This window comes from Delphinus delphis, chromosome 18 (genome assembly GCF_949987515.2).
Source record: "Delphinus delphis chromosome 18, mDelDel1.2, whole genome shotgun sequence".
NCBI classification, from domain to species: Eukaryota; Metazoa; Chordata; class Mammalia; order Artiodactyla; family Delphinidae; genus Delphinus; species Delphinus delphis.
Window position 1 is genome coordinate 60,522,010 of NC_082700.1, and position 12,921 is coordinate 60,534,930.

At 41.0% G+C, this 12,921-nt stretch overlaps 1 protein-coding gene across 4 annotated transcripts in view; it reads left to right on the forward strand.

Annotated features, from left to right (window-relative positions):
* Positions 1-7,957: 7,957 nt before the first annotated feature.
* Positions 7,958-12,921, forward strand: part of GPC5 (glypican 5) — a 1,355,126-nt gene continuing 1,350,162 nt past the window's right edge. For all 4 annotated transcript variants that reach the window (XM_059996229.1, XM_059996231.1, XM_059996232.1 and 1 more), the window contains exon 1: positions 7,958-8,431. In XM_059996229.1, coding sequence (XP_059852212.1) covers positions 8,266-8,431 — 166 coding nt within the window. In that variant the 5' untranslated portion in view covers positions 7,958-8,265. The remainder of the gene's footprint in view (positions 8,432-12,921) is intronic.

A 12,921-nucleotide genomic window follows, 5' to 3' on the forward strand; every position in this document is an offset into this window, starting at 1 on the left:
TCCTTGGCATTCCTGGGGTTGTAGCTGCATCACTCCGGTCTCTACCTCCCTCTTCACATCTCCTTTTTCTCTGTCTCTGTGTTCTTTCATCTTCTTATAAGGGCAGCAGTCACTGGATTTTGGGCTCATGCTAAATCTAGGATAATTTCGTCTCCAAATCCTTGATTAATTATGTCTGCAAAGGCCCTATTTCCAAATAAAGTCACATTCTGAGGTTCTGGGTGGACATGAATTTTTTGAGGGGAACACTGTTCAACCCAGTACATCCTTCTAGAAATAGGTAGGAAAAGAAGAACAAGTCTTAAGTTCTAAGCCTTGGGATATACTAACCATGAGGAGGCGGGAGAGAGGGAGAGAAACAGGCAGAAGAGAATGTTGGAGAGCTAGGAGCCCTTGGACAGCACTGCCAAGAAAGCTGAAGAGCTTTAAGAGAATGACTTTAAGAGAATGTTTAGCAACCTCAGGTTCAGCTGATTACGCAAAAATGGGCCACGAGGTTTTTGGACTAATGTGATTTATTAACATCAGGAGAACAGTTACAAGATCATTTGAGGATATGGGTAGAAAAAGAAGAGTGAGGGAAAACTAGGATGATATATAGGAACTGCAGTAGATCAAATGGAGTTTTTTTTCCTCCCAAGAAAGGGAAGAATACAATTCTCCTTCAGGAGCAGAAAGTTGGCAATCATGTAGAATCTCCACAGACACAACCAGAGGGAGGATTGTTGTCTTTTCTCACAAAATCTGGATTAAGAAGAGAATTCAAAAGTGGTCAGAGCAGGGGATTTCTCCTTTCTGCCTGAGAGCATGAACTGCTTGTACCTTTTCATATGCAAATCTAAAGAATTAGACTGAATGCTAATTAAATTGCAAAGACATTTGTAAAGTGATATCACATCTAGGGGTAGTTAATAAGGCCTGTTCCTGGACCTTATTTATAAATAGCAAAGATTAAACCTATGATAAAAGGAGTTTTTAGATGGAACAATTAAAGATCAATTATGACAATGGTGCACTGCTGTGAAAGCCTCTGGAAGAACTTGCCTACTCGTTAATCAAAGATAATTATCAATTATGAGGCTTTATCATTAGTAGAGCATCTACACTTTGCATCTTAAAAAGCTAATGATAATTAGTCTCCAGTTTTTGCTGTAAGTGCTCATTATGTTCTGAGAGGAGTATTTTTTTTAAAATGACTTTTAGCTCATGACCTTGGGCAACTTAGACTCTCCTGTCCCGACACTGAGCTGAGATAAATCTCCTTGTTGCCATTACCCCCCATCACCCCAAATAATTTGACAGGTGCGTAAATGCTAAATAATATGAAGAAATTGTACTATGAATATGAGGCGGGCAAAAGATTTTAGTTTTGAACAGTTGTTGGGTTCAGAGGAGCGGGTTTATTGTCCTAATTACATCCGGGATGTAACTAAGAGATCAGGAGCTAATGACCGGTATTCTTCCAATGGAGAAGAATCATAATGTCTATTTATTGAGTGCTTATATGAACCAAGAATCGAACAAAACACTTCACATATGTTATCTCAGTTAACCCTGTCAATAACATAACTGGTATTCTATTTCCCCCTCATTTTACGTAATAAGGAAAGAGTGTCAGAGTGGTTTAACAACTTGACCAAAATGACACAGATAATGAATAATCATTCTGGAGAATATTTAATATGTAGTATTAAAATTCATCTTATCTGAAGATATGAATATTTAAGATATTGTAATATCAGAAGCTGCAGGAAAACAACTAGAAAAACAATTCTTTACCTTGACTAAATAATTAATTTGGTAGTAACATTAAATGTTTAAGACATTGACCTCACATTTTTATCATAGGAAAGGAAATGAAAAGAAATGAAACAGACATCAGAGATTTATTGAAAGTCAGATACTTGGTGATGCAATGACCCATACATAATTTTAGTCCGGAAGTTAAAACCTGGTTTCAAAAGTGTTTATTGATACTATTCTCTCAGATAGTGATAGTGTCTACTTTGAAGGTAAAAATGTAGCAGTTAAGTGGAAATTAAAAAGCTGACTGCTGCTTAAAAAATAATCACACATCATCAAAAAATCTACAAACAATAAATGCTGGAGAGGATGTGGAGAAAAGGGAACCCTCTTGCACTGTTGGTGGGAATGTAAATTGGTACAGCCACTATGGAGAACAGTATGGAGGTTCCTTAAACAACTACAAATAGAACTACCATATGCCCCAGCAATCCCACTACTTGGCATATACCCTGAGAAAACCATAATTCAAAAAGAGTCATGTACCACAGTGTTCATTGCAGCTCTATTTACAATAGCCAGGACATGGAAGCAACCTAAGTGTCTATTGACAGGTGAATGGATAAAGAAGATGTGGCACGTATATACAATGGAATATCACTCAGCTAGAAAAAGAAATGAAATTGAGTTATTTGTAGTGAGGTGGATGGACCTAGAGTCTGTCATACAGAGTGAAGTAAGCCAGAAAGAGAAAAACAAATACCATATGCTAACACATATATATGGAATCTAAAAAAAAAAGAAAAAGGTTCTGAAGAACCTAGGGGCAGGACAGGAATAAAGATGCAGACATAGAGAATGGACTTGAGGACACGGGGAGGGGGAAGGGTAAGCTGGGATGAAGTGAGAGAGTGGCATGGACATATATACACTACCAAATGTAAAATAGATAGCTAGTGGGAAGCAGCCGCATAGCACAGGGAGATCAGCTCAGTGCTTTGTGACCACCTAGAGGGGTGGGATAGGGAGGGTGGGAGGGAGACACAAGAGGGAGGAGACATGGGGATATATGTATATGTATGGCTGATTCACTTTGTTATAAAGCAGAAACTAACACACCATTGTAAAGCAATTATACTCCAATAAAGATGTTAAAAAAATAATCACAGAAATCTAATAAAGATAATACAGGGCACATGAGAACATCAAACTCATGGGGGCCAAATTCATTCAGTAAAGTTATGGATGGACACAAAATGCAGTCAGTCACTCACTGCTCAGAGTGTAGAGGTGGATATGGCAGGCTCACTAGATCTCACAAGGCTTATAGTCTGGCAGATAAACTTCTGCGACCCTTTGGTTCTCACATTAAACAACCAGCAACAAACAGGTATAAGGATTTTTTTTTTTGCCTAGTTTAATTTCTGAAAAACATTTAAGAAGGAATATTATATATTCCAGATAGATAACAACTGAATTTATTTGTTAATGCAATTGTCTTTCCTTAAAATATTGGCATAATTAATGATGAAACTGAATTTTAAATGTGGATTTTACTCTGTAAATCAAAAATAGTTGGGTTCATATTAGTTGGTGCAAAGTCTCCATTTGCAAATGAGAGAAATTTGTACTGTATTCATTTCCATTATAATGTACTGTAATTTACACATGTAATATATGTCACAACTGAAAAACACCATTTTTATGTTCTTATATATGGACTAGAAGAAAATTATTTGAAGAAATTTAGTTTCATAAACTCATTGAGTTTTCCTGGGTTCCTTTCTTAAGTGTCATTTTTAATGCTTTCATTCTCATTTAGAACAACTAATGTTTTTATTTCTCAGTAAGTTCTCTGAAAGAAGTCAGATGTCTTTCATTAAACACAAAAGATGTAAAATTAAATACAGTATGATATACTTTTGAAACCTCCACACAGGAACAGTGTATTTATCTAATGCTTTTTGAGAAATAGTTACATTGTCTTTGCCTTGAAGCATAATTACTGTGAGATAATGACATAAGTGCATCTAAAATATTTCAAAATCATTGATAAACGTGTACTGGTGATTAGAAGATGAGGTTTTTCCATTTGGAAATATACATTAGCAATAGATATATCTCTTTAGAAAGCGTTGGCGTGAAAATGTGTTTGCTGATCAAAGTTTCCCGCTGACTTCCATGAACATTTCATCCTGGTATCTGGTTTTGAGTATTTTATGGAATGTTGTAATTTGCTATGAGTTCTCTCCCGCAGGCAGCTTTTTCTCAACAGTTGCTCTCTTGACCCTGAGGAGACATCAGGAGAAGATCCCTCAATTTCCTTCTGATTACTTGGTGGCAGAACTTCGTTGCTAGAGTCAGCTGGGGCTGACCTCCAATTTAGCTCCCTTTAACCGGGCAGCGTTTGGGAAAGAGAGAAGGTGGGGCAAGGCAAAAGTCAGGATTTTTTAGCGAAATAGCTAAGTGGAAGCCTTTGTATTGCCTCCTATTTACCTCATTGATGAAGGAAGGATCCCCCTTCCTAATTAATAAGAGATGGCCAGACACATGATGGGCAGATGAGACTCACAGCAGTTTATGGGTCACACACACTCAGTCCAGGGGAGGAAGATACCGCATGCCATGCAGGGCCACGTGTGGGTTCCACTTGAGAGCAGAGTGAGCCAGAGGGCTGTGACAGGCAGGCTTTGTAGTGACAAGAGTGTTAGGTGACCGGTTCCCATGGAGGATGTGATTGACTTGTAGGATAATATCGAGGGTATGGCAGAGAAGAGAAACCGGTTAGGTGGATAACGTGGGATGGAGCTGGTCTGGCTGATAGGGGAGCTGGCCAGGGAGGGATCCTTTACTGCTGGGTTGGGGGGCGTATCTGGCTAGTGCAGAACACACCAGTAGGCCTTTGGGATCCCACGAGGGTCAAAGAGGTCAAGGCCGCTCCGGGAATTTTAGTTCTTACACTATAGTCCTCCTGATTGAAGGGTTAAGTAGGACCTCAGGCAGCTGCCGGGAAGGTAGAGTTGGGCCAGGGTTAGAGTCGCTGCAGGTCTCTGGACCACTACAGAGATGAGGTCCAGCTGGCTGTCCCCGAGGAAGAGCACCGACCACCAGGATCTTTACCCATATATGATATGGGTTGAGTCCAGCGGCCACAAGGCAGGTGTCTGGTTTGTCAGAGCAGGAGAGTTGGTGGCCACGGGAGTGCAGAAGTCGGTATGCCTGGCTTACATCTGGGCTCTTATCTGTGCTTCTGGAAGGCTGTTTAATCTCTTTGTACCTCTGTTTCCTCATGAGTATAATAGTGACTGTCTCATGGGGTGGTTGAAACGTTAAATGAGAATACCTGTAAGCACTTAGTGAATATTAGCTATTAATTTTGATTGGGTACAGGAGTTAACTCCAGCCAGTTTCTGAGGGTGAGCTAACCAGTGGCCAGTATTAGCTTAAAGCAGTAGTCAGAATGGAGGGCAATGTGACATCATTAAGATCACCTAAACCATGCTGGAGGTTCTTTATTTCTCTTTACAAGGTCTTGAGTTGATACACTGTAAAGGGTTACTTAGAAGCTTTGCATTTAGAAGAATATTAAAGTGTATTTTAAATAATGACCGTTTAGAGATTCTTCTATCTACAAGTATTGGTATTTCAAAAGCAAAACACAGTGCTATTACATAAAAGGCATTCGATAAATGTTTATTGAATAACTTTTGAAAAATGAGGCATTATCACTGTCAAATTACAGACATTTCTCCCTAGCTTTATCTTTAATGTTTACAGGTAAACTGAACAAAAGATTAGTTATAGTACAGTGTGTAGAGATGTTGCCCTAGAGTGTTCACATTAAAGGCACTTTGCTATTGTATTCTGGTTGGCAGAAGGAAGCTTGTCTTAAAGCTCATCCATGGTGGTAGCAGTAGGGAATAAGAGGTAGAAACAAAATCTTTATTTTTGTAATTGAGGACATTTTGCATGGACTAGACATTTATTTTCTCATTAGATCCTATTCCATTTCTGTATATAACTCCCCACCTAATTATTCTGCTGAAATAAATTGCAAAAACACCGAGAACTTGCTTACGTGTCTTTGTAAACCCAATTCTGCCTAGCTTACTGTTTTTCTAAAAATATAGTATGTGTTCATCATTCTCAGTGGTGTTTGTGATTTTATCCTTGTAAGACAAATTGTTTTAGAGATTCCAAGTGAATGAATTGGACCAAGTAATCTCTGAGATTCTTTTAATGCTAATGCTACTCTATGATGATCAAATCAATCAAGGAGAGATCCGGGTAAGACAAAAAACTTTTGGAAAACCTAGGGATTTATTAGCCTTATATTAACATAGAAGGAATTCTAGTAGAATAAAATGCCACAGATAAAAATTATATATATTTACTAGTAAAAAAACCCTGATAAACTATAAACAGCCTTTTGTGTTACTGAATGTAACCCACTAGGTTCTTCGGTATGGCGTGGTGTGGCCGAGGAGAGCCTGTGGTTAATAGCACATCTTCTGGATTCCAACGCCTGGGTTTGATTTCTCATTCCACCACTCAGCAGGTATGTTGGCCTTGGGCAAGCCACTTCACCTCTCTGTGCTGCCTGTTTCCTCATCTGTAAAACAATGATGATAGTAGTAACTACTTTACAGGGTTGTTATAAAGATTAAGTGAATGAATTCTTACCCTTAAAGTACTTAGAATATTGCCTGGCATCTAAGCACCATACACATACTCATGGTCATTCTTCTTGTTCTTCTTATAGAGTTGACTTCCAAGCAGTCTTTCCACACTTGGTGGCTGTTAGGTTCAGGGGGCAGTTTTTTTTTTTTTCTACTAGGATACATACATAAAGCTTTGCTTGAAGTCCGTGAATTTAAAAGCAGCTAACTTTTTCAGTTTTCATTTACTAAGAGAGCTTCTCTAAAAAAAATAAAATAAAAATCTAGTATTCATGGAACTGATGTCAGAAGCCAAGTAAGTACTATTTCATTGAAGAAGTATCTCAGCCATTGCCCTGGAATGATTTTAGAACAAGCAATCTAATCAATCAACACTCATCAATGCTGAAAGTGCTGCCTTTGATATCAATGGTCATTAAAAAGTCCCATGACATTTAACTAAGACTTAAAATTATTCATCTCTATCTCTTGGCAAGGGTTCAAATTTGAGAATAAATTCCCTTTAGGTGGTTAAAGCATTTATAGTCTCCCTGGCCTGATGCTTTTAAGTAGTTTTGTTTTACTGGAGGAGGACTGTCTTCAGGTGCCTGTAGATGATGAAACACTCTTGTCATTCACAGTCTTAGTGTTAAGTCAATCATATTTCAAAAATACATCTGGCCCTTTGGCTTATGGTTTCTAATGCAGTCCTTTTGTAAATTGACAAAATTCCTTTGTCATTTTAAAATCACTTAAAGTCTTCATTTTTCTATCTTCCTTGTGAGAAACTCCCCTGAGCACTTTTACCCTAGTAGTTCTTTGAGAAATGTTTTAAAGAAATTCCAGAAGTGGTAAAGCTCAGAAGGGCCCTTATAGATACAAAGTACTGAAGCAAAATATGATGCTAAAGGGTAATAAGAGAATAAACTGGACTTTACTGTGAAAATAAGAACGTTATAAGGTTTGAATGTAATTTTTATGACTTCTAAGTTTTTTCAGAAAATCGTAATGTTACAAAAAAAAAAAGTTCCAAAGCAGCAAACATACAGAAATTAAAAAAAATAACGTCTCATGTACACTCTTTTAAAACCTAAGTGCTATCAAGCCTCTCAATTGAGATCTTTAACTATAAATAGTTTTTTGCCTTTTGTATTGTGCCCAGATCCCATTTCATGCAATTCGAATACAAATTCCTATGCATTGAGGACCTTGATTTATACGGAAGTAGTTATATGGAAGTATTCCCAGTTGGTGTTTCTCATCGCGTCTTCTCTGAGCCTCTTCGTACATTCGCTCTTCTTTTCCTCAGACTGCAGTTCCCCGGAATGGATTGGGAGAGCGAGGTCGGGTTCCGTTTTAGTTGTTTCCTGGCTCCACGCAGCGCCCCTCTGCTGTCTCTCCAGCGTGGACCACCGTTGACAGGCTCCACGGGTGAGGGAGACCCCGGGCGGCACGCGGGGGGCGTGGCCTGACCACGGGGCGGGGGCGGGGCCTGTCCGCGGAGCTAGACTGGCTGCGCGTCCCAGGTCGGCCGCTTCCAGCCGAGCCCTCGGCTACCGCGGCGGTGCCCCGAGCCAGATACTCTCGGGCTCCGTGCGACTCCAGCCGTTTTCTCGCTCGCGCGGCGCCATCTCGCCCCGCTGGAGAGGGAGACCTGGCGGCGCTCTGACTGAGAACTCCGGTGTCTCAGCCTTGGGGCACCTCCGGAGACAGCCAAGTGCCCGCAGGTGAAGCCGGCGTCCCAGCCCACCGACAGATAGCACCTCTTGGGAACCTCGACCACCGAGCCTTTTCCAGCGCCTGCAGCGCAAGGCGCGCGGGGAGACTGGGGTCCACGGCGGGGGAAGGAGTGACCAGGACACCGATGATGGACGCACAGACCTGGCGCGTGGGCTGTCGCTGTCTCCTCCTTCTGGCTCTCGTTGGGTCTACCCGAAGCGAGGGCTTGCAGAGCTGCGAAGAAGTTAGGAAACTTTTCCAGTGGCGCCTGGTGGGACCTGTCAAGGGGCTGCAGGATTCGCCGCGGGCAGGTAAGGCGCGGACTGTCGGCGCGGAGCTGTGCGTCTGGGCGCGGGCTGGGGCGTCCGGGGCGCCGGCCCTGCGCTCCCCAGGTTGTCTGAATGGCCCTTCTTGGGAAGATGACCTTTGAGGCCTTCGGGCCGCGCAGGGTGAATCCTGGGGAGGCCTCTGGGGAAGCGCGGCGTGAACATCCCGAGCGCAACGCAGCTCCGGGGACTCCCTGACTCCGCCTGCGGCTGAGCCGAGCTCTGGGCGTTTGCTTCCCGCCCGGCTCCCTTAGTCTCGGCGGATGCGCTGGAAGGGGTCGGTAAACCTGCCAGCGGGGGACAGCGCGGCCTGACCGCGTTTCTGTTCCATGTGGGAACTTCCCCAGTGCCCTGCCGGGGGGCCTCGGTTGGCTGCTTTCTCGTACGGTGGACGGAGTTGGGCTGGTCGCTGTAAGTTTGACAGTAAAAACACAAAGCTACCTTATCCTCCTTTACTGGAGAATGGGGCAGTGACAAGGGCGGCGGGTCCCCTCTGTCATTAAGACTCGCCCTCCCTGGTGTGACCCTTAGCTGCCGCTCCGCGCCCGGGCATCAAGCCCACCTTGCAGGAACCTAAACTACCCAGTGTGTCTCTCGGAGCCACTGGGTAGATGCAACGCCTGAAAGATGTGCCGGCAACAGGCGATCAAACAGAATGCATGGGGGAGCCAGTTGACATGGATGAGATCTTCCAGAGATTGAAAGGGAAAGAATACAGTAAGTGTGGCAAGCGTCGATTCTGCTTCTCTTAAGCGCGTGTGCCTGCACCTTTACCCTGTGCTCCGTGCCCCCTCCGCGCAAATTTCCTTCTGCGGGCGGGATTTCCAGTTTACATTCGGTCTGGAAGAATAGGTCTTAGTTGTCAAACGCGACAGCAGGTGTCTGGAGCTAAGATCGATCTTACTGGAGCAATGCACCTAATTACGAGGCCAACACACTGACAAATGCTGTGAGCTTATTGGTTAGACGAAGAACTTGTGGAGGATGCTTGGGTCTAAAATCCGTCCTCTGAGTTTGTATGGTGAGGGGGCTTGCTCGTAGCACTATGGAGCTCTGGCTCTTTCGCTTGATTTCTTTGCTGGTTGTCAACTCAGTTCTGGAGTCATCCCACAAGGAAAATCTGGCCATTTGAGCCCGCCGAAACTATTTTAGTTTACAAGACTAGTCTTATAAACAAACACACAAATATTTATTTGAACACCTATTCGGTACTAGGCACTTTTTCTATACTACTTGAAACAACATAGTTGGATATTCTCAGCTGAGGGCAGTTCTGTTCTCAAACGATACCACCCCCTTGTAAACCTGTTCTTATTTCAGTGCATTCGTTTCATTTAAAAAAAAAACAAACCCACACTTGTCAGTAGCTAATGCAACTAAAGTGAGTGTGTGTGTTGGGGCAGGGGACTTGGTGAGGGCATTGAGCTGTGAAATCCTCACCTGAACCATAGATTTTGCCCCCCCAGATCCCATAATTTTGGCTGGTATGTTCAGTAAATGTTGACAGTAAGGCCTTGATTTCACCACCCATCTCATATCTCAGTATATCTGGTACCTGCTAAACATAATACAGTGACTAGAAGGTATTACATTTCTAGAACCTTGTGTGTGTTTCATCTCTTTTGAAGAGGAACTTTGCAGCGTTATCAGTCACTGGCATAACATTTTACTGAAACTGAAACTCTGTCCTACAGAGAAGGAAATGGTTGCACTTATTTGTGTTTGATATACATGACACACAAAAAAGAGCCAGGATGGCAGGCATCTTCTTTTCTAAGGCATTCTGGATTGTTTCCCCATTGCTAGTAACTTTCTTTATCTGTGGTTTAAGAGCAATGGAGGAATCCTAGCAGCACCTACTCAAGGGGCCATGCAGGGCTGCACTCTTAGGGACATCAGTGGTGCTGGTGAAAAGAAGTGCTGAATTCTTTTGATATTTGCATTAAGAAAAAGTCACGTGAAAGTATTATTCTGAATCAGAATCACCCAATAACAGGCACTTACATCTGAATTTGATATAATTCTGAATTTTTATTGTTTCTCTATTGTTGGTCATTTTTTATTTGAATAATTAAATGAATATTAAACTGTTTCTTTTAACAGGCACTCACATCTGAATTTGATATAATTCTGAATTTTTATCATTCCTCTATTGTTGGTCATTTTTTATTTGAATAATTAAATGAATATTAAACTGTTTCTTTTAACATTGACGTCTCTTTTCTTTCCACTAAAAAACTTTCATTCCCCATTTGAGTAAACCACACATACCACATGGTTCATAAATGCTTTTCTTTATTTTTGTATTTATATGCGATCTATAATATTTAGCTTGATTGAGTATAGTAGTTGAATCTTATTTTCTAAAATTATTCTCAATCTCAAGAGAGAACATAGTTAATATCTAAGTAGTCATTCTCACATAAGAATACAAATATTAATATTCTTTTTAGCAGGTGTATGTATTTAGCACATAGGCTTTCATTGACTAAAGCTAATACATTTAAATTTGATATTTGTTTTCCTTGAAAGTTAATTTTTTTTAGTGCTTTCTTGCATTTCTTGTCCACAAGTAGTTAATTCCTGAGATGCCTGGCCAAAATGCCACTTTTAAAATATAAGCAGGTAGAATAACTTTACAGTTTCATTCTATATTTGTGACTTTTACATCTTCTGAAAACTATGTTACCCAATTCGAAATTACTAAAATGGTGAGAACAGCCATTTAAGCTGTTTCTCAGATTCCCCTCACCTTTGTTCTCTACCCTGCTCCAATTCTTTTAAGCCTATTGAGCTCCTAAGGATGTTTGGATGAGAAATGTAAAAAAGGAGAGAAGGTGTAAATGTGATTAGAATTACAGATTTCCCTGTGTTCTGATTTTATTTCCTAGGTAGTAGTCAAGGTGCCCTTTGCTCTTGTTTATTTCATCCAGAAAAGAACTGTTAGTGAAAATGTCTTTTAAAGGGTCCTTTTATTTTTATTTTTTTTATTGGGGAGAAGGGATAATGCTTTCCCATTGAAATTCTCTTCACACAGGCATTGTTCACACATGCATTATTTCCTTTTTTTAAAGAAGCTAATTCAGAAAGGAGAAGCTTATAAAAATCCAAGGCTACCTTCAGATTTTATATACCAACTAGTTTTTATATGTGGATGTTGCTTGATACAGAGAGTAGCGTGTGAAAGATAACTTTTTCTTGGTAGCTTTGGCTGTAAATAGTATAATAAAAATAAACTTGATGTGGCAAAGTTAAATTCTAATACTATAGGACACTTTAAGTAGTGCGCTATAGTTCTTTTAAACTGCTTTCATTATAATCCAGTCTTATATTGGCTTCAAGGGCAGTGTTGTTTTATACTGATACCCAAGAGAAACAATCTACTTGGTGACCTTGGAGTTTGGAATTATAGACATTTGGGTTCAAAACCTGGTCCTGGCACCTGTGACTCTGTGACTGAGGTTAATCATTTGTCCTCTTTGAACCTCCATTTTCTCATCTGTAAAATGGGGATGTTAGTTCTCAACGGCATGTTGCATAGATGAAATGCAATAATACATGTATGTAAGATAGCACAAATCTAGGTACATAGTAAGTGCTCAAAAAATGTGTTGCTGTTATTACAGTTTTTTATTTAGTGTCTTGATTGTAGCTGAACTTGACCTTTAAGGGTGAAATTTTAGTTTTGGATCTCTATAAATCAGAATGTGTTTTATAATAACTAGTTTTTTAAAAGTCACCGATGATTGTTTTTAAAAGTGGGAAATACGTTTCTGTCTAAAATGGTACTTATTAGGTCATGGTGAACATTTTGTTTCTTTTCATGAACTAATGGAAAATCAAAGAAACCTGTCTGAAATGGTATTTCTTAGGTTATGTTGAATATTGTTTTTTTGTGGATTAAGGGGAACTCTAAGAAAGAAACCAAGCTGCACTGCACCACTGCTAGCTGCAGCACCCGTACCCACTGGTTCTCCCACCATCCTGCTGTCTGTATTCAGGGAGGTGAAGGAGTGTGCAGGAGATGCCTTAGGGAGTCACATCATTCGACGGCTGGTGGCCATAGTCACTCATTGACAGTAATCTCAATTTGGGACTCTTGTTTCTCATGAACAAACCCCTTTTGCTGCTTGGGCAGCATGGTTATGGTGATCCAAACCATAAACGGGACCCACAGGCTGATGTTGGGCAGATCAGTAATAACAGGATTGTCTTGGGTTGAAGTCCACCAGCCAGGAACCACCAGAAACGGGATGATAGTCAAACAAACTAGGTCTTATTTTCTGCAGCAAGGGAGATCGCACAGCTCAGGAACTGTGGGTGCCTTGGTTAGAGGCAGTGGAAAGGGGCTTTTTATAGGATTTGGCTTTGTGCTGGGTGATTACAAGGGTTTAAGGAAGCAGGGCAATTCAGGAACTGAGCATCTTCCTAACTTACTTAGGTGTCAGGAAGATTAAGATGGGGCTAGTTTTCTT